This window comes from Condylura cristata, unplaced genomic scaffold, assembly GCF_000260355.1.
Source record: "Condylura cristata isolate star-nosed mole 26May11 unplaced genomic scaffold, ConCri1.0 scaffold00006, whole genome shotgun sequence".
In the NCBI taxonomy this organism is placed as follows: domain Eukaryota; kingdom Metazoa; phylum Chordata; class Mammalia; order Eulipotyphla; family Talpidae; genus Condylura; species Condylura cristata.
Window position 1 is genome coordinate 4,691,591 of NW_004567107.1, and position 20,567 is coordinate 4,712,157.

At 58.7% G+C, this 20,567-nt stretch overlaps 2 protein-coding genes across 2 annotated transcripts in view; both read right to left on the bottom strand.

Annotated features, from left to right (window-relative positions):
- The window catches only part of FPGS (folylpolyglutamate synthase), a 7,877-nt gene extending 2,699 nt beyond the window's left edge, over positions 1–5,178 (bottom strand). The window contains exons 1-12 of the mRNA XM_012721446.1: positions 5,015–5,178; positions 3,805–3,933; positions 3,669–3,722; positions 3,526–3,590; positions 2,221–2,335; positions 1,998–2,078; positions 1,854–1,915; positions 1,666–1,768; positions 1,336–1,413; positions 1,045–1,192; positions 849–941; positions 30–180 (exon numbers count right to left, since the gene is read on the bottom strand). Of these exons, the coding sequence (XP_012576900.1) occupies positions 30–180; positions 849–941; positions 1,045–1,192; positions 1,336–1,413; positions 1,666–1,768; positions 1,854–1,915; positions 1,998–2,078; positions 2,221–2,335; positions 3,526–3,590; positions 3,669–3,722; positions 3,805–3,933; positions 5,015–5,152 (1,217 nt within the window). The 5' untranslated portion in view covers positions 5,153–5,178. The remainder of the gene's footprint in view (positions 1–29; positions 181–848; positions 942–1,044; positions 1,193–1,335; positions 1,414–1,665; positions 1,769–1,853; positions 1,916–1,997; positions 2,079–2,220; positions 2,336–3,525; positions 3,591–3,668; positions 3,723–3,804; positions 3,934–5,014) is intronic.
- Positions 5,179–16,507: 11,329 nt separating this feature from the next.
- On the bottom strand, positions 16,508–20,561 carry CDK9 (cyclin-dependent kinase 9). The gene is made up of 7 exons (XM_004677304.2): positions 20,260–20,561; positions 19,713–19,794; positions 18,886–18,976; positions 18,429–18,595; positions 18,136–18,307; positions 17,829–17,977; positions 16,508–17,403 (listed from the first exon to the last, which is right to left on the bottom strand). Exons 1-7 carry the CDS (start codon positions 20,349–20,351, stop codon positions 17,038–17,040), a joined length of 1,119 nt encoding a protein of 372 aa, XP_004677361.1. The 5' UTR covers positions 20,352–20,561; the 3' UTR covers positions 16,508–17,037.
- Positions 20,562–20,567: the final 6 nt, after the last annotated feature.

Here is a 20,567-nt window from a genome sequence, read left to right on the forward strand (position 1 = left end):
CCCCGGCCCCGCCCCCGCCCGGAGCTCACGAGCTCGGCCTCTGCCGGCCTTGCAGCAATTGGCGGAACCAGCGTACGCAGGCCTGCACGCTGTTGGAGGTGTGCGCGCCGTCCAGGTACCAGGTGAGCGGCCCTCGTCGCAGCACCTGCGTCCGGCCCAGCCACTCCGTGTCCCGCAGCCCTGGGAGAGGGGCCAAGCAGCCCTCTAGCACGGCTGCAGGGAAGCCCCTCTCTCTGCTTCCACCCCAGGCCCCAGTCCTCAGCATCCTCCCAACACACGCCTGTTACCGGGCACCAGGCACAGGGATCAGCTCTTGGGCGGCCTCCTCTGGTGGAGTGTCACAAGCAACCCAGAGGGGGCGACAGGGTTAGTCCCCCTTGACCAGGCGGCAGAGGGCCCTTAGCTGGGGCAGGTCGCAGAAGAGGAGAGTCTGGGGCTGGGGTGGGGTCTGCCTGGTGTCAGGGCTTTGTCAGGGCTGACACGGGGCCTGGCACACAGGAACCATTTGCCAAAGGGTGTGATTTCACAGCCCTGGGCGCCAACATGTGCTGAAAGCTTTGGGAGAAGCAAGAAGCCTGATGATGTCACCACCCTCAAGAACCTCATGGTGGATGATGATCATGACATTAGCAGCAGGTGGCCCTGGCTGGGTTCTTGGTTCTAGAACCTCCAGGCTCTGGCTCAGTCCCTAGTGACGTGTCCTGGTGGTGGGCCCCAGCATCATCTGGGGGAGCAGACTCAAGAGGTCACGAATGCAAGGTCAGGGGAGCTCATGAGTTTCAGAGCCCCTTCTCTTGGCACCGCCTCGCACTGCCCACCCCACAGACAGGGAGAAAGCTCCCGCTCACCCTGCCGCATGTGGGCCGTGGGCTGGAACACAGGCGCCAGGGGCAGCTGCCCTGCGTGGCTCTGCCTGGACGATGCCGTCAGCTCCCGGATGCCTGCGGTGGGCAGGGGTGCAGAGAAGCCGTGTGCTCAGGGCCCTGAGAAGCCGGCTCCACATTCTCCTGCCCCCCCCAGGCCCCCGCTCGCCTGCCCACCTACCTTGGTGGTCCTGCTGCTGCAGCCAGCAGCGAGCCAACTGCAAGGCCAAGGCGGCATTAGACCGCTGGTGCTCTCCCTGCAGGCCCAGGGCCAGAGGCAAGCCGCCTTCCTCCAGGACTTCCAGCGGCGGGCACAGGTAAAGCGGACACTGCAGGGAGACAGGCAGCCGCTTTCCAGCCGCCTGATGCCCAGGCGTCCGTCTGTCCCCAGCAGCCACGCCCATGAAGCCCTGCCCCTCAAACAAGAGGTGCCCAGCCACCTGAGCCCTGGCCCGGCACTCCACGCACTCACCGAGACCTGCTGGGCACGGTCCCTCAGCACCGCCAGGGGGCCGTCAGGCTGGAGCACGGTGAAGGCGGGGACGCCACGCTGTGAAGGCTGGAGGGTGAGACGGTGCCGGGCGTCCACCAGCCCTCCCTGGGCCCCCATCCCTAGCCCCAACCTCCCAGCCCAGGAACAGGGTCCTCCTGGTCCTTTGTTTTGCTGGGAAGAAGGCTCAGGGGAGGGCTCAACTTGCTGATGGTGCTCAAGACCCCATCCTGAGTCAGGGTACAACGACCCCATCCCAGCCCCAGTTCCCGGGGCGGCCATGTCCTTCCCCTCTCCCAGCATCCCGGTCACCTTGAAGATGCCCCCTTTCTGCCACGCGATCTTCTCTATTGTGTCCCCCAGAAGGCTGGTGTGGTCAAGGCCAAGAGAGGAGACCCCGCACACCACAGGCTTCCTGCAGATGAGAGGCCATGATGACCCCACTGGGCCCCCCAGACCCCCGCCGCCACCTTCTCCTCAGGCAGCTGCCCTCAGCTCACCTGATGATATTGGTGCAGTCATAGGCGCCGCCAATACCCACCTCCACCACTGCCAGGTCCACCTGCAGAGGCCATGGCAGGGGTCACCAGGGCACCCAGATGCCACCTGACTCAGGCCCAGGGTCGAGGGGAGTGAGTACACACCTTCTCTTGGAGGAAGACATGGAAGGCCATGAGCGTGAGGAAGCGGAAGTAGGCAGGCATGGACACACAGCTGCTGTCGTCCTGGGGACAGGAACACGTCAGTGCCCAGGGCCCCCACAGCCTCTGCTGCAGGAGATGGGGTTCTGGGACATGCAGCGCCCTCTGGGTCCATCCACCCACTCAATGACACCCCCCACCACCACCACCCTTCTGCTTGGGGCACCTTGGTCTCCTCCAGCTGTTGGTAAAGGTGCCAGAAGTGCTTGGTGAAGAGCTCGGGGCTGATGGGCTGCCCGTTGATGCGGATTCGCTCACGTACCTGCACCAGGTGGGGAGAGCTGCCGGGAAACCTGGGGTCACTGGGACACTCTTTTCCATCCCCCAACCCCAGGCAGATTTGTCTTTTGCAAACACAGATCTGACCACATCACTCCCCTGCTGAAAACCCTCCCATGATCCCCCTGGCCCTCAGGAAGGCCCTCGCCAGCTCCTCACTGGGCTTCCCAAGTCCTGCGAGGCAGATGCCCTGGCCGCTGAGCCTCGCCTCTCCCGAGGCATAACCTGCACCCCAGCACCTCCCCCGAGGCCATAACCTGCACCCCAGCGCCTCCCTGGAGGCCATAACCTGCACCCCAGCACCTCCCCAGAGGCCATAACCTGCACCCCAGCGCCTCTGGCGCTTTCAGCCCCCCAGCCTTCCAACTCCTTCCTAACTCCAGCCTGTCACCCGCCCTCCACGGTCCCCACAGCCATGCACACCCAGGAAGAGACGGGCGACCATGCACGCCCCGCCCCCAACGGGAGTGTGCTGCCCAGAGGTTCCTGCCAGCCGAGGCAGGGAGTGAAGGGCTCACGGAGCTGGCTGGGAGGCGTCACCAGGATGTGATGAACCCCCCTTATCAGTTAGGTCCTCACAAACTAGATTTTTGGCTCCTAGCTGCAAAGAGGTCCTAGCTGAAAGGTGTTTCTACACCAGGGTCACTTCCGTAAGTTGTTCTTGTTTTAAAAATAATGTAATGGTTTATTTTTGCATCATTTTTTGCCTTTTCCCATCTCAGTTGGAATCCCCGTGGGCTTCCCGTCACCAAATCACCCTGTGCCATCACCACAGTCCAGTGCATTTCCCTCCCTCCACTGTTTTTGATCCCATTCCCACTCCACCCCACAAATAATAGCTGTTCATTATTATTATTATTTTCTCCCCACTTCCAGAAGTTTTTTAAAAGGAGAAAAAATATATTTTTTCAATGTGCAAATATTTATAAAAGGACATTGGACCATCCCAGCTATGTGTCAGTTTCCAACTCAAATTGCTATCCCCGCCCCAGTTTTTTTTCATTATGAAAATTTAAAATCACCATGAACTTGGGCTAATATGGGAAGTGCTAACTGAATGTTTGTTGAATGAATAAACACTGGGCAGGAAGACGCACAGCTAGTCCTGGAAGTAACCCCAGCCCTGAGGTGCTGCCTAGCCCACAGTACCCCAGAATCCAGGGGACACCACCTCCCCTCTGCACCTCAGTACCTGAAGAATCCTGTCTTCAGGCCGTAGCTGCGAAGGATCCGTTCAGTGAAGGCACAGGTGGAACCCTACAGAGAAAAGGCAGTGACGAGGCAGCCCCACCCTCACCCCACTCAGCGGACACCCGGCCCCATCCTGCCCCTCACCTTCCCCTTGGTCCCAGTGACATGGATGATGTTCAGCCGGTCCAAATCCTCCACCTGGGACAGACAGACGAGGGCCCGCCTCAGCCACGGGACTCCCAGACAGGAGTGGGAGAGGCCGCAGGTCTTGCCCACCTACCTGCAGCCCGCTCCGCGCCAGGTACAGCTCCATGGCTTCCAGCTGTGTCTGGGGGTCACCCCGCTGGTGCTTCACCTGCTCTAGGTAGCCAGCATTGGTCTGCAGGGTGTTGAGCATGCGCACGGCATCCTGGCAACCACAGTGCCCAGGGAGCAGGTTAAGGCTCGCGAGGGGTCCGCAGGGGTAGAGGCACCCCATGCCCAGCGGCCAGGCCAGGGGCCCAGGCCTGCATGCCTCTTGCCCTGGTCTAAGAGGTTAGCACCTGGCAGCTTTCTAGCTCAGGCAGAGAAGGGAGCCTGGGGCAGTTCGGCTCCACCCTCCGAATTGCAGACAGAGCAAGTAACAGGACTAACGGGATTGCCCCTGCTTCCTGTCTGGGCACCCTAACTTTGTTCCTGCAGCAGGAATGCTGATGACTCCACTGGGCCCCTCCTACACGGGGCCAGAGGCCAGGTCTCAGAACTGGAGATTCAGACCTGAGAGTCCCTGGAGGCTTCCATGCCCACCTCAGGGTGGGGGCTCCACTTTGCAGTCACAGCAAAGAGCTGCCTGAAGCAAGCAGAAGGGGGCAAAAGGGGGCTCTGGGGAAAGAAGGGTGTTCCTGGGTCACCCAGGCAGGGGAGCCGGAAGGTGCAGCCTCACAGGGGTCCACGCAGATGGGGACCAAGTGCTGTTTATACGCCCCAGGTGGAGGTGCCCTCCTCATCAAACTGGTGCCACCTGCCTGGCAGGCATCAGGTTCTGGCCCCTGGCCCAGCGCTGGAGGAAGTGTTCTGTTTTCCAGGTATCTGCCAGCTCTCCAGCGCCTCTAATTCCTGCCTGCCCCCCAGTTCCAGGCACTGGTACCTCTAACTCCTGAATCCTGGAGCCTGCACCTGCAGATTTATACTCCTGGTCTCTCACGTATAAAAACCCTGCACCCCTTTCCCCTCCCACCTCCCCGACCGCCGGCTGGGACTCCGAAGTCACTGAAACTCCAGACCCCCAGCTGGGCCACCTTCATCCCATCCCCAGGTCCCTTCCTGCACTCTCAGGGCGGAACCCTGGAGTCTCAAGATTCCTAGATCCACGAGCCCAGCCCAGTTCCCGATCCGGCCCCGCCCCCTGGTCCCCCGGTCGCGGGCTCCGGCCCCATCCTCAGTCGGCGGAGCCCGGATGCAAAGCGAGTCAGGCCGGGCCCACGTGTCAAGGCGCGACCACCCGCCGGTACCTGATACTCCATGCCCGGCTCTTGCGGCGCGGCCCGCGCGCTCAACCCTCGCCGCCCCGCGCCCCGGAACGTTGCACGGCGCGGAGAAACGGCCGCCCAGCACATAACCGCGCGCAAGTGGCAGTGTGCGCGCGACATAGTCGCTGCGCGGGCGGCGGCAGCTAGGCCCGGAGGCTCAGGCGCTACGCCCCGCCCCTCGCCCCGCCCCGCCACCCCGACCAATCAGAGCCCGGGGCGGTGTTTCTTTGCCCCCGCCCCCGCGAGGGGCGGGGCGGGGCGTCCCCGCCCCAGCGTGCAGGGCCCGCCTCCTCCGCCGGAGCGCCCACTTCTTTCGCCACCGACCTCCAAGGACCCGGCCGCACCCCCTAAAATAGCCAGTCCAGAGCTCCGGGCCGGAACTAGTTGCGAGCCAGCGGGGCAGAATAACAGCGCTGGCGACACCTCACGGAGGTCACTGAAGCCGCGTGAAACGCCCAGCTTCAGCGCCGAGCAGGGGTCGCAGTACGGCGGGGGCTGCGACCCCTGCCCACTTGGATCTGACAGCCCCGCCGGACTGGGGGGCTGTGTGCCCCCAACCGGGCCCCGGTGTTACTGCGGCCCCGCTCGGGCCGGCAGCCTGGGAAGGCTTCCCGGCAGATGCGGCGTTCCCGCTGAGACCGGCATTTGGGGCCTGCGAGATGGTTGGCGTCTGGGAGCGGCTTCTGGGCAAAGGGACACCCCCCCCCCTGCCGGGGGAGGGTACCGCCACCTAATCTGGCGGCGGATGCCCGATCCAGCAGAAATTTGGATCAAATGTGGATAACAATAAAATAATGTTAAGAACGATAAGATCAGACTTGCACTTTGGAGGAAACGCTGCGTGGAGAATGGGTGGAGAGCCCGTCGTGGGCAGGGGTAGACACCTGTCCGAGGAGGACCCCCAAGGTCCTGGAGCTTTCAGAACCTTTTCCTGTTACCTTCTGGGCCCGGGCTGCTGGCGTGGGAAGAGCAAGACAGCGATTCTCCTTCTTCCGCTGAGATCGCCAGCGAGCTAGCGGAGGAAGGCTCCCTGCAAACACCCCTCCAGGGAGGCAGATCAAAGGCAGGCCTTCAAACACGGGGCTGCCGTGACTCCCTCCCTAGTCCCGCAGGCAAGGGAGATTGTACTTCAGAATGAGCCGGCTGTGCGTCAGGCTGATCCTGTCATTGGCTGGACTTCTGCTCCACACATCTCTGCTGGGGTGCCCCCACCCCAGCCCCGTGGAGAATAGAGAAGTCCTTTTCTCTGTTTCTTTTCTTTTCTTTTTTATAATGGTTAAAGCTCTCTCCCTACATGTCTGTGTGTAGTAGCATTGTAGCTGCGTTTAAATGATCACACACGCTAAGCTGTCTTTCTCAGCTTCCGTCTCCCTCTTCCCGCCCTCCTGCTGCACAGGTTCGTTTCCCCTGCTGAGGAGATCACACACATCTCTAAGGTTTTGTCAGTGCGCTTGGCAGTGTTTTCGCACCTTCACTTTCGCACTGGTAAGCGTCGAGGGACACCTCCCAGACATCTGCTTAGCCGTGAAGTGGCCCTTCTGTGGGCCAGACGCATTCTGCAGAGTTGCTCATTTAATCATGAGGGACCGGGGCTATCAGGCACCAAGGAACAAGGGCCAATGCTGTGTCACAGAAGCAAGCTGGGAGTCTTCTGGCCCAGAGTCCTTATTCCTAGCCTCTTGTCCCTCCCTCCTCGCCCTCCCCACCCCTGCAGGGATGGGGGATGGTGCTGTAATTCCCTGGCACTGCCTTGGCATTCTGCACTTGCCCTCTGAAGGGTATTCACATCACCTGCAGCAGTCTGCCACCGTGAATAGTGGGCATTTCGGGGGCTTTTATTTCTGCGGTAGACACACGGAGTGCAAGGGTGGGGCCCAGGGTTGTTTCTGTTTCTTTCTCCCAACAATGACTTTGCATCCCATCATTGACACCTTCGCAGTGTCAGCTGTGTTGAGAGCTGTACCCCTCTCCCAGAATGCCCCCCAGCCGCTGGGTACAGAGTACCTTCTCTGTTATTGTTTCCCCATGGGAGATGAATCTCAGCACCTTCCCATGCGTTTATTTCAGTGGACCCCTTGGCCCATCTTTCTGACGTTGCTCCTTTCCTTCCTGGTGAATACACAGCACACTGGGTACCACCAATATCACTAGTTCTGTCCTCTATCTAGGCAGTGTCTCCCCTCGCTACTACTGGTGGCCTGAGTTGGTTCATCAGTTAACTGGTCTCTGGGCCACTGGAGCCCAGCGGAGCCCTGGCCAATTCCTCCAAGAATGAGATCCCAGGAAAAACGAGAAGCCAGGATGGAGACCTCCTCCTCTGTGTAAGGTGGAAAGCCCTTACCCTGTTCCCTTGTCTACATTCCTGAATTTTTTTTAAAGATTTATTTATTTGTGCATATAGAGCTGGGGCACAGGCCAGAGGTGCAGGGCGGTGAGAGGACTCACCATAGACAGAGTGGGGAGCAGAACAGGCAGATCAGCGAAGTACACTGCTGAGGGGAGCAGCGGGTGGGCCAGGAGCGGTCTGCTGCGCCATGTGGGTCACCCCCGGGGCGGGGATTGAACTCTTGCTGCAGTGGCTTTAGCTTTTTAGCGCTTTAACCCGCTGCGCCACCAGGGAGGGCCCCACATTCCTGAATTTTTAACTGATTTCTTCCCCTTTGCCCTGAGCAAGCTAAGTTCCTGTCAACTCTCCCTCTGGCCTGTTTCAATCTCTGAGCCCCAGGCCTCAGCTGAACTCAGAAACAGAAATAGAGGTACAGACATAGAAAGCAAGAAACAGCACTGAAAATCCCAGGGATCCCAGCTGGTCTCCCCGCTGTACAAGATATGTGTGAGGAGAGCTCTGGCAAAGCCATGCAGGGGCCAGTGACAGTGGCCGGCCACCTGACCCCTGGACCTCTGTTTACTGCCTGACACATGAGAACTGTGCTACTCTGCCTGCAGAGTCAGGGGCAGGGCAATCTGCGGTGTCAACCTTAAGGAAGAAGAAATAGGATAGATTTATCTTCCTATTCCTGTATCTGTTCTTTATTAAAACTTTTCCACAGCTTTCTTTCAAATGCTGCTATTTGGGGGTGGATTCTACTTCACACCATTCAAATAATCAGAAGTCCAATAAAAGTGTAGAGTGATAAGTTTCCTCCCAGCCAGGGCTGGAACCCCGATTCCTCTCCTCCAAGGTCACCAAGCTTATGCTTCTTGTGATCCTTCCGGAGAGATTTTGTTTGCTTATAAGAAAGTGCAGACAGACACGTGTTTCTCCCCTCTGCTCACAGAGCGCAGACCCCAGACTCGAGGCTGCATTGTCCTTCACACCCTGGACCTTATCTAGGAGTAAGGGTGCCGTACCAAAGAGCCACTCTCTCCGACTTGTTTATTTGAGCTGCACAGTCCATGGTGTGGAACGCTACTGTGCGTCGGGCCGTTCTCCACAGAGGGGTGTGTTGCTGTCACAATGCAGACGTATATAATTTTTACCCTCACCATTTCTTGTATGTTTGACTGTATCTGACGAAGAAGTGCAATTGTGGGGGGCTGAAAGGATTTGCATTTTGTCACTTTGTCCCCCAGAAGGGGGGCCAGTGCCACCTCGCTGTCCCCAGACTTGTCTCCTCACCCCCTCACCAACAAAGTGTGAGCTGACCTAGATCCTTGCCAAAGGCATAGGTGGAAAATGGCTTCCTGAGGTTGTTACCATTTGCCTTTATTGGCTGAGCACTATTCTGATGTTTAGAAACCATGGGCATTGCCTTTTTACTGGAAAAGCCACAGATGTTCATAAAAGGATACAGAGAAAGGGTAAAGGAGAAAATCAAAGGCACCTGTGCAGCCCACCTGGCGAGAACCACCAGGGCCGCCACCCCCAGAGGGCTGGCCACCCCCAGAGGATAACAGCCCGCAGCCATTGTCTTAAGAGGGAAGAAGCCAGGGTGTGGAGCTGGCCCACAGCCAGATGTGTAGGCGCAGCAGGTGTGTGCGGGGAGGGGCTGAGGGACCTGCCCCAGGAAGAGGTCGGCCATTTGGTGAGAAAGGATCTCACCAAAAGATGGACCCTGAGTGGCGCTTCATGGAATCACTTATTAAGACAGCAATTGGACCTTAAAAACCGGTCTCCCCAGTGCCCTGCAATTCTGCTTCTAAACACGGCCCAGGAAACGCCTGGGGCTGTGTCTTGAGGCCTGGGTACTGCTTATCACCGTCCATCTCAGGAGGCCTGGCCTGGCCATGACAGTGACACATGGTGACGCGGGCATGACGCCCTCCTTCCTGAAACCCTTTGTCCTCTGGCTTCCCGGATATCTCCCTCTCCGGTTCTCCTCCTTCCTGGCTGGCTGACCTCTCCTTCCAGCCTTACACGGGAGGGCCCAGCTCTCCTGACGGCACCCCAGAGATGCCCCCAAGGGCACCTTAAACTGATCGCATCCACTTATCATCTCTGGCGTCTCCACCCTGAAGCCTGCTGTTCCCCAAACCTCTGAGCTCAGGAAAGAGCTCCGCAGCCCACCTCCCCCACCCCAGCTCCCAGGCCTCCACTGGCCTGTCCACTCTGCCCCCAGCAGCCAGTACCCTCCTCCTGCCCCCCACCACAGTCCACAGCCACAGGTTTGCTCTAGAGTCTCCCCGCCCTGCTCCAGTGACACACAAACGGCCTCCATCGTTTGCACAGAAACTCAGTCTTGGCTCTCTCTCCTGCTTAAAACCCTGCAGCAGCTTCCAGTGCACTAGGGTGAAATCCAAGCTTGGGTCTCACCATCTTCCCCCGCCCTGTTGGCCACCTCTCCAGCCCCAGCTGTCCCTGTTCCGGCCCGGCTCTACTCCTGTCCACACCAGGTGAACACTTAGCACTAAAGGCAATCCCTGAACCGTGCTCCAGGGGACTGATTAGCCTTATTGTGTAGGTAGGGAAACTGAGGCATGGACTTGCTCAACCTGCCACAGCCACGCAGAGGGAATGCCTCAGGCTTCAGCTGTCTGCATGGAATGTTCTTCTGCAGAAGTTCACGTGAGCAGCTCCTGGTCCTTCTGGACTGCTCAGATGACACCTCTTGCCACATTCCTGTCACGCCCACCCTTTCATACCCTTTGAGTGTTGGAACATGTGACCGTATTAGCATTTCAAAATAAGCACTTTTTCCACAAGTTGTAGTGAATTAACAGACAAGAGCACTGTTCCCCGGAACAAACCCAGGAAGAGGCAGTATGGGCAGGAGGACCCCCTTTGTGTTAAAATAATTAAAAATCAGGGCCCTCCCTGGTGGCGCAGCGGGTTAAGGCACTGCACTAAGAAGCAAAAGCCACTTCCGCATGAGTTCGATCCCCACCTGCCCCGGAGGTGACCACATGGTGCGGCAGACCTCTCCTGACCCGCCCACTGCTCCCCTCAGCAGTGTACTTCCTCACTTTGCCTATTCTGCTCCCTGCTCTGTCTCTGGTGAATCCTCTCACCTTCCACATCTCTGGCCTGTACCCCAGTTCTGTATGAATAAATAAATCTTTAAAAAAAATAAAAATTAATTTAAAAAAATAATTAAAAATCAGAAAATAGCTGGGAGTGGCCCTAAGTAGTAGCCCCCAGCTAGCTGTGGGCAGGAGGCCACAGTGGGTGACTGTGGCTTCTGTTTGCTTATCCTGACATCAAGCCCCCGGGGACACACACACACTTGGAAACAAGAATGAGCCTTACTGGCACCTTGGGGCACTTCTTGACCCACACTCACTCAGCAGGTGCGACACTGAGCCCCATCAGGGGGCCAGAAGGCGCAGGGAGCAGGAGTGGCTCTGGGACACCCCTGGGATTCCCACTCATGGGCTCACCAGGCAGATCTTGATTTTCAGAGGGGACAATGTCTGGATCCCTCCCCAACTTGCTATCTCACTGTGGTCTTCAGTGCCTGCTCCAGAGGAGGAAGATTCCCAGCGCCGCCTCCTGGCAGGGTGCCGATCTGACAGACCAGCAAACAGAACCAGAGGGGCATCACCTGCTGGGGCTACCAGCTGGCGCAGAATTCAGCTGCACCCTGGTCCCCTGGATGCCAGTGGCATTGAGTCCCCCCTCCCACTGGAACTGGGGAGCCCCAGGTAGGGTCTCACATGCATAACTTGCATGTCCCTAAATAATAACGAACTGTGTGGAGGGAGACGTCACGCACGGCCGGGACCCACTCAGGCCACAAAGGCCTGACAGGGAGAGGGCTTAGTTACTCAGGTCTGTGACTCCAGACCCAGACTCCAGTCCTGGACCCGGGACCCACCTGCCCTGTGTGCTCTGAGGTGACCAAGGCAGTTGGTCAGCGGGGCTCTGGCCTGCAGCTGCTCTCGCTTCAGAGAAAGGCCCTATTTCTGCCCAGGAGCCCATGAAAAGCCTGCACTCCTGGCTGACCACACTGTGGCACCCCGAACAAGGCCTCTCCCCTTTCTGGGGCCCTGACAGCTCTTCCACGCAGGTATCTGGGACCAGCCCTTCTCTGCTGAGGGGCAGACAGCTCTGTCCAGAGGACTAGGAGGTGGAGCAGACAGTGCGCAGCTCTGGGGGAGCCAGAGAGCCGGTGAGACCTTGAGGTGGCCAGGATTCAGACTGTACTCCCGAGAGGGAGGGGGCTCACCCGGGGGCACCTGTTCTACAGAGGAGCAATGGGAGGCCTGGTGTGGCTGGTCGGGTGTCTGTCCGGGCGGGAGCCAGACAGCCTCATTTGTACCTTGGGGGTGCTGTCAGCTCCAGCCGCTGAACCCCAGCTGGGCTGGGAGGCAGGCAGTGGCCACTGCTTCCTGGCCAGTGGCTTGGCTGGCTCCTCGCCTGGGCAGCGGCGCTCAGAGGACGGCGTGCAGCCAAACGGAAGGTGCTGGACCCAGAGCCCAACAGGAGTCTCCACACAGGAGCCCAGTTTAGAAACCAACGCTAAGTCCTTCACTGCTCTTAGCCGCCTTCCCAGGGCTATAAAATGCAGGCACAATGGGCCCAGGCCCAGAGCCAGGAGGCACTCGGTGCCGTCGGCATCGCCAGCCCTTCATCATCGCTCATCACGTGAGGTTAACAGTCCTTCCTCACAAAGCATCCAGAGTTACATCAGATAAATCCAGCCAACAGCCCTTCAAATGTGCCTGGCACACAGGAGGCCCCTGGAGGTGGTACAGGAAGACTCTCAAGGTGGCACATGCCAGTCACAGATTCTCCTCAGAGGTGCCCCTTAAGGGACTCCCTGCAATTGCACTGTCTGGGGCTTCCATGGAGCTTCCAGCCAGGTTGCAGGTGGACTGTGAGGCGCAGGGCAGCCCTGCACCCCACTCCCATTAGCCTAAGGCTTATAACGGGCAGGCTTTTCCCTCGGGGTCCCCACAAAATGTGAGACTATCGTCATTGCCGACGGCCTTAGAGCGCCGAGAGTTACACTTAGAGTTGCACTAAGGGAAGAAGCGGAAGGACGAGCGAAGGGCAGGCCGCCTACCCAGGGCCGCCCGTCTCCTACCTGGAAGGAGGCAGCTCCCGCGAGCGGGCTCGGCTGTTGCATGGTTGCTTCCCACCACTTCTCGGCCACTGGCCAGGTGGTGGCCAGGGACCTGGCACCTTTCATGCCTCAGCTTCCTGCTTCCCAATGGGCAAGGCAAACCGACTCACATGCGTGGGTATCTCAGCCAAGTCTGCCCTGCCCATGTTCCAGGCACAAGGGGAGCCGGGAGGAGTCCGAGACCTTGCCTTCTTTCCACCCCGCCGCCTGGGGACCTCCCTAAAAGGTCTTACCTGATAGGTCCCTGCTCTCATCGTGGGTGTGCGCAGAGACCTCCTGGCCTCGCTGGCAGGCTGGAGGCTGGCCGGGCTAGTCAGGTCTCGTTGGTTAAATAACAACTGGGTGGCGGTTAAAGGTGATCAGGCGGGCAGGGGTGCTGGGGGGAGGGAGCACGGGGACACTTCCAAACGGGGGCTGGGCTTTCCTCCCAGCAGGGCGGGCTGATCTCGGCTCTCTTCTAGGCCCCTAGAAGCCCACCACCCCTTACAACTGGGGCCCGTCTGCCCTGGCCCTGCTAGGCTGGCATCTCTGGGAAGGGGGAGAGGACACAGGGGTGCCCTTGACCTAAGGCTTCCAAGCCTGCTGGCAGAAGAGGCTGTTTCACTGAAATAGGACCCAGACCCTGTCCCCAGCTACCAGGGTGACACAGGAGTTGCAAAGTCATGCCCCACCCCCCAAGCCCAGTGCTGCACTGGTACCTCAGGGCAATGCCAACAAAAGCTTGGACCTTCCATTCCAAGCCACGCACTTCCTGCCACCACGTCACACGGGGAGGCTGAGCGGGCACCCATGCATCTGCCCTGCTAGAGCAACCTCCTTTCTCGGATGAGCATGGTGGGGCCGGGGGGACTCAGAGCCGGGAGCCCTGGGGTTAGGCCTGCTTTGATTATTTTAAAAAATGGTTTAATTACAAGAGTAAAAATATTAATGCAGGAAACGGGAAACACAGGCATAAAGCACAGAGCCACCCGAGACAGCAGGGTGTGTTCCAGTGACTCCTTCCGCTTGTCCTACAGAGTGTGGCCAAGCAGGAGAGATTTCCTAAGCTGCTCTTGCTTCGGGCTGTCTCCCTCTCATAATGTGTACACGCTACATGCTCACTTAGACCACAAGTTCTGCGAATCTATGACTGAAGTCATCAGGGAAGCAGACTGTCCAGTGGTGTTTTAATCCACACCAGCAGGAATTGCGTTTTCTCTCTGCTATTGTAACAAAACGAAACGGTGTTACTCCAGGACGCGCTATATTCCAACATCCCTTTTCACGGCTGCCTACTGTTCCCTCGCAGGCCCTACCCTGTCCTGGCTGCCTCTTCCGAGTGGCGTGGTCGTTAGTGCTGCCCCTCGCCGACCCACGAGTGGGGGTTTGGATGGGCACTGATGTTGGAGAAAAGCTCTAACTTCTTCTAAGCTCAGGGAGGATTTGCTTTCCCAGCTTTCTCACAGGGACACACGGGGTGGCGGGGCAGAGAACAGGTTAGGTGTGTGGCCTTGGGCCTTCCCACCCACGCTGGGATCTGTCTGCCATGCTGTCTCGCTCCCTGCAGCCCCGGCCTTGGGCCCCCCATTCTCAGTCCTCCAGCTCCTTCGCAGAAGGCGCTGTTGCTGCCGCGTCCCCTCTCCATGTCTGGTGACCCCGACATGCTCTCATTCGAAGCACACCAAGGTCACACCGACCTCAATGTGGCTCAACCTCACACTCACCCCAAAGCTTCTGAAACCCGCCTGCCCTGGAGTCTCTTCTCACATTCCCCCCTCTCGCCCCGGTTCCAAGGCCACCTCAACACTGGTCCCAGCGAGCCACGCTCCCTTACCCCCTTCCCTCCTGCCTTGGGACCTGAGACGCACCGGGGTGGCTACTTCCCAAGGCGAACCTATGTCTGAGACTTCGGGGACCCTGAATTAGAATCAGCCACTCTGACTTCTGAGCACTCTGGCCAGACCGGCTGCGGCCCCCGCCACGGGAGACAGCGCAGCCTGTCGTCCCTCCAGCAAGGCAAGGGGAGTCGACCTCTTTCATTCCCTCACTTCCAACCTGAGAGCAAACCCTGTCAGCTCTGCCCTCACCGCTACCCCAAGTGCAAGCTCCCCTGGCCTCTGCAGGGCTTCACTCCTGGCTTGCCCCAAGCAGTCACCTGGTGTCCAGCTTACCACAGCTGCCCCAACCTGTCTCCTCCACGCAGCTTTGCCTCCCCTCCTGCTTTTCCTCAACAGTCTTCTGCTAAACAGCAGGCCGTAGCAGTCTGGCACGGGGCTTTGCCACACAGGGGAGTGGCACCCTCCCCTCTCTGCCCCTGCCCAACACCCTCACTCTACACATTTCCCACAGAACTAGAACTCGTCTCATCTGGCTGCCTGGACCGGCTACCTGGACCCTACCGAGGGGGATTCCTCAAGGGTTGGGGGGGGGGGGTCTGTGGCCATATCCTGTCTGGGACAGTAGGGCCCTTGGAGACAAGGAAGGGATGAGATGCCTTGGGGGATTTGCTGCGTCGAGACTCACCGGGCAATCACCAGGCAACTGTGTCTCAGGAATCGCTGCTGCTGCTGGATCAAAGGACACAAACTCTTCTGGAAACTTCTTACGCTTTATCTAAACACCTTGCCTTGGACAATTAGGCCAGCTCTATTTGAGAGCGACCGCGACAGCCTGCTGTTGTTTTGACTTGGACTTTCGGATTATGAGTTATACTGAGTTCACGAACACCCAGGACTTCGCACGACCTTATTCGAAGATCATCTTTGCAGTCGGCCAGGAGGCCATACTGGCTCGGGTGCATCCTGCTTCCAACGACTGGGGTCCCTGTGGCCGGAGAAAAGGAGGGTGTCACTGCAGGCCTGAGCCGAGGAGCCTGGCTGCTGGTGGCCACCGGACCCTGGGAGAGGGGCCCGCGGGATTCTGAGTGTCCAGAAGGAACACAAGACCAGGCCTGCCATCACCGACAGATTTCCAACTTGAGCACGTGTTATTTTGTTGCTGCATGTGTGGCATCTTGTTTCAGCAGTCCCCCCCAAAACACACTTGTTGGGAGTTTCTTGCTTTACCTTTTCTTCATGAGGACAACTCTGGTGATCTCTGCCGACCTCCCTCCCTTCCACAGCCTGCAGCTGTGACAGGTCGTGGACTACCTCCAACCTGCCTGTCCTCAACTTCACGCGAACAGGAACTGCATTCAGAGGGCCCAGCTCTGAAGCCTCAAGATCTAACCTTTACACGACGTGCTACTGCCACTTCCGGAAGCCCCCACGGCCACGCCAACTCCACAGGCTCTCCCTTGCCTCTCCAAGCCATGCTCTCTAAGCACACAAGGGAACTCTGTAACTTCTCAAGTTACAGAGCTGTTGTTCCACTGCTTAAGGGACTTCCGCAGCCTCCAGTGCCCCAGAGTCAAGTTCAAACATGTTGCCTGCCAGGGCAGACCACCCAGCTGGGTCACCACTGCAGACATGCACACCCCTGCACGCCCTCCCCTCTTCCTGACGCTGCTTAGGGAGGGGAGCAGGGGAGCATCTCTATAAAGGCCTGGGGAGAGCATGTCTACACAAGCTCAGGACAGCGGCTGAGGAAAGAAAAGATAAAAATCCGGCCCTCCCTGGTGGCGCAGCGGGTTAAAGCGCAGCACTGAGAAGCTAAATTCACTTCCGCACGAGTTTGATCCCCGCTGCCCCGGAGGTGACCACATGGCGTGGCAGACCTCTCCTGACCCGCCCGCTGCTCCCCTCAGCAGTGGACTTGCTCCCCACTGTCTCTGGTGAATCTTCTCACCACCCCTGCACACCTCTGGCCTGTACCCCAGTTCTGTATGCACAAATAAATAAACCTTAAAAAAAAAAAAGGACAAAAAATCCTCCATCAGCTGTCAGGGACAAACACGGGAGAAGCTGAGCGCCGAGACAACGCCCAGCGGTGAGGTCCCCCCTGCCGGCTGCAGGCTAAGAGTTGGGGTCTAGTCACAGAACACAGCACACAGTCACTGAAAAAAAGTCAACTTTAATCATAACTGACCAAACTGTCCAGAAATGTCTCCAAACAACCGGAACAAAAGAAACACCATAAAATTCTTCCATCGAAGAAACCAAGTTTCCACCAGCCAGTGCTGCTGGGAGCCAGGCCCAGGGCGGCCCGCTCCCAAGGCTGGTTCTGACCCCACTCAAGTTTCTCATCAGCCCAGAAGAAGGCTGGGGACGGGGATCTGGCCACTTCTCCATCACACTGGGGGCACACCGCAAGTCTCTGGTGGGGTGAGCCTCCGCTCCCGCCTCAGTCCTGTCCTCTGGACACCACCCCAAAAGCCAGGGCACCAGGAAGGCAGCTCCGTGCCCTCCTGGACCTGCAGCCAAAGCTTCCTCCAGTCTGCTCAGCTAGTGCTCCCAGTGCCCAACGTGGGGGTTAAATAGAGCGCGCACTAGGGAGAAAGCCCCAGCTCTCCACAACGTGAGTCACGTAGCAGAAGAAAAAAAACAAAACAGCCCTAATGGAAAGCTTGATAGCAGCCGGTCCTCAGAAGACGCGCTCAAACTCTGTCTGGTTGGTGGTGGCGGGGTTGCGGCTCTGGTTGGTGGACTGCTGGGTGATCTGACTGCCCTTCCGGCGGGGCGGTGCCAGGTACTCAAACATGGACGTCAGGTGGGTGGAGAGCATGCCCTTGAGGTCCGAGGGCATGGGGTCGGACCAGAAGAAGTCGTGGTTCAGGGCATCGTCACTGTCGATGCGCTGCGAGGGGTCCAGCACCAGCAACTTGTCGATGAGGTCCAGCGCATAGGGGTCGCGCACATAGGCCTTCAGCCTGTCCTTCACCTTCCGCTTCTGGCCCTTGACCAGGTCCAGTTTCTCAAATAACTCATACTTGTCCACATTGGGCCACACCTTGAGGGAGGCATGGAGAAGGGATGGTGTTAGTTCAGGGGTACCGGGTTTATCTGCTGGCCAAGCACCTTGATGCTCCCCTACCACCTTGTGGGGTGACCTTGACCCCAGATGACAGCAGCAGAGACCACATACTTGGCACGCCCGAGTGCCAGGCCCCAGAACCTGGAAGAGGTGCCCCGAGCCTGATACAAGAACATCTGTCTCACAAACAACGCACTCAGCTCAGAGGTGATGGCTTCAAATGCTGTGCATGGCCCAGAACCAACTGGCGATGGAGCCAAGATCTGAACACAGCCCGTGCAGGTCTCAAGAGAAGCCTGCACCAGACATCTGTGCTGGCTGAGTTCGCCTTCCACGCGACTCCCCACTCTTTCCCTGCCATGAAGACTTCAAGATCTTGGTAGCCTGTGAGAACCACGCACCTCAGGGGTGATGGAGCCACAGAGCTGGCTGATGAGGGCGAGCTGGTGCTGCTCCGTGTTGCCCTGCATGATAGGGCTGCGGGTCCACATCTCCGCCATGATGCACCCAGCACCCCACAGGTCAATGGGGGGGCCGTAGTCCCGCTCCCCTGGGAAGAAGAGCGCACCAGGAGGGCCCTTTGAGCCCGAAGGCCTCCTTAGAGGCAATGCCCGGGGACCGGCGGCTCAAGAAGCCCTAGCAGTGGGGGGCTGAGGCCAGGTAAGTTGCCCAGCCCCTGTCCCCCTCTGCCCGCTCGGGAGTGCTCACCGAGCAACAGCTCCGGGGGCCGGTACCAAAGTGTCACCACACGGTTGGTGTAGCGGTTGGGCTGGCTATTCTTGGCCAGGCTGAAGGCCCGAGCCAGGCCAAAGTCTGCCAGCTTCAGGACCCCGTCTCGGGTGATGAGCACATTAGCGGCCTTCATGTCCCTGTGCAGGATCTGCAGGAAGGGCAAGTGTATGGGCTCAGCCAGGGCCCCCAGTGTCCTCTGGCCACATGTCTCCTCCCCCTCCGGCGACGGGAGCCAAAGCCAGCCCCAGTCTCGGTCTCGCCTGCCCTACCTTGTTCCTGTGGATGTAGTAGAGGCCATTGAGCAGCATCTGCATGACCTTCTTGATCTCAGACAGTGTGAACTTGACTAAGACGTTACTCAGCAGCCCAGCCAGGTCGTGCTCACAGAAGTCAAACACCAGGTAGATACTGCCCTTGCAGCGGTTATAGGGGGACGCTGAGGGGAAAGACACGAAGGTAAATAACCTCACGCACTGAATGTTCCCACCGCAGGCTACTAACCTCTCCGGCCCAGACGCCCGCACCCACACGCGTGTTCCTTCATTGGGCAGAGCGCCTGGGGAGAGCACCAGCTACGGGGAGAGGCCCAGAGAAAGCAGCACAGTTGATCTTAGGTTAAGAAGAGGCAATTTAATGTCAAATTCGAGTTCTGCACACAAAGTCTTAGACTATAACCTTGCTTTATTTTCTCTGTCTGAAAACAGAGACAAGGGCCAAACAACTCACCTTTGGTTCGACAGATCTCAATCAAGTTGACCACATTCTCGTGTTTGAGAAGCTGGAGAATTTTGATTTCTCGCAAGGCTGTAATAGGGAACTGCATGGGAGAAGAGAAGGGTCAAAAATGAGTGGGAGCACTACAAACCGAGTAGCAGACGGCGGGGTCGGACTGAGGGGCACAGGCCGGGAGACAGTGAGATCAAGGGCTCCGAGGTCTGTTTTCTCAGATGACTGAGCTGCTGTCAAGGAGCTGGCTCCAGGGGAAATTAAAATAGCGACACTCACACAAATGCTTCTCTTAGTCTCTAACTGCTTTACAGTTGCTCCAGCCTTTAAACTTCAGCTCTACGCCTGTGTTTAGCATGCTGTATAGTGCTGATGAAAACAAAAGTAACCACAACTTTCCATGCCTAGAAGTAGATCTCCAGGAAGCTGAGCTAAGCTAAGGTATGCTGGGGACCAGACAACTCCTTTAACACACTCAAGTACTAGGGCATTTAAAGTCTTTGCATGCATTTTTTTTCTTTACATTATAACACAGGGAAAAGCTAAGGAGAAAGTGCTTGAAGGCTTCCTAACTTGGAAGCAAGCTCAGGGAAGGCAAAGCCCGGCCTCCTGGACCTGAACTTACTCTCCTAAGAATGAAGAGACACTTGCTCGCAAACATTTGCATTAAAATTTGAAAGTCAAATTCCCTGGAAGGCGGGAACTCCCGCATTTCCACACAAAAATTGTGTCTCAACCTGAGCCTCCTACGAGGAGGCGGTGGGCTCGCAACCTCCCCCGACCCCAGCCAGGGGAACTGGCCAGCCGGGCCACCGACCCCTACTCACCCCCTCCTTCTCGTTCTCCATCAGAACTTTCTTCAGAGCCACCTTTTTGCCGGTCTTGCGATGCTTTGCTTTAAACACCTCCCTGCAGGCCGAGAGGGGGGACCCAAGAGGGCTCATCAGGCCGTTTCCGCAGGGCCCGCCCCTCCCCCCTCGAGGAGGGGCGCAGGAAGGGGACTCCAGGGCGGGGCAGAGGCGGCCCGCGGGGCACCGGGTTGCCCCACCGGTTGGCATCTGCGGCCCCTCTCCGAGCCTCTACTTCGTTCCACGGCCCCAGGCCTCACTCAGGCGTCTCTGGGAGAGATCCCGCTCCCCTCGGAGGCTCCTCTCGGCCACCCCTCCCCACTCCCCTCACGCGCCTCAGGCTCCTCCCAGCCAGTCGGCTCCGTCTGGCCGGGGCGGGCTGCGTCGCGGCCTAGCGAGACCAGGGGACAAGCCGGGGCCGTGGAGGCTTCGCGACCACGTCGGCCCGGCCCAGGGCGTCCCACGTCTGCCCCGAGGCTTGCAGGCCCAGGGTTCCCGGTCCCTCGGGGCCGGGGCCCAGCCTTACCCGAAGGTGCCTTGGCCGATCTTAGCGAGCTTCTCATATTTGGTCACCTCATCACAAAAGGGACACTCCACCGAGTCGTACTGCTTTGCCATGGCCGCTTCCAGCGCACCACCGCCGCCCCCGGCCGCCGCCGCTGCCGCCGCTCCCGCCCCGGGTCCCGCCGCCGTGCTCCAGGCCCCTCCGCGGCCGCGCCACTTCCGCCTCCAAGGCCACTTCCGGCCTCGAGGCGCCGACCCCGCCTCTTCCGCCCGCCGCCCACCGCCAGGCCCCCTGGGACTTGTAGTTCCCGGGAGGCCAGGAGGAGCCGG

What these genes read in the sequence shown, in the direction of transcription:
- CDK9 (XM_004677304.2), bottom strand. Translation starts at nt 20,351, where the DNA reads ATGGCAAAGCAGTACGACTCGGTGGAGTGTCCCTTTTGTGATGAGGTG. An exon ending in ATCGGCCAAGGCACCTTCGG is followed by an intron (nt 19,795 to 20,259) that starts GTAAGGCTGGGC and finishes CTCGGCCTGCAG; the next exon opens with GGAGGTGTTTAAAGCAAAGC. An exon ending in GTGGCTCCATCACCCCTGAG is followed by an intron (nt 17,404 to 17,828) that starts GTGCGTGGTTCT and finishes GCCTCCCTCAAG; the next exon opens with GTGTGGCCCAATGTGGACAA.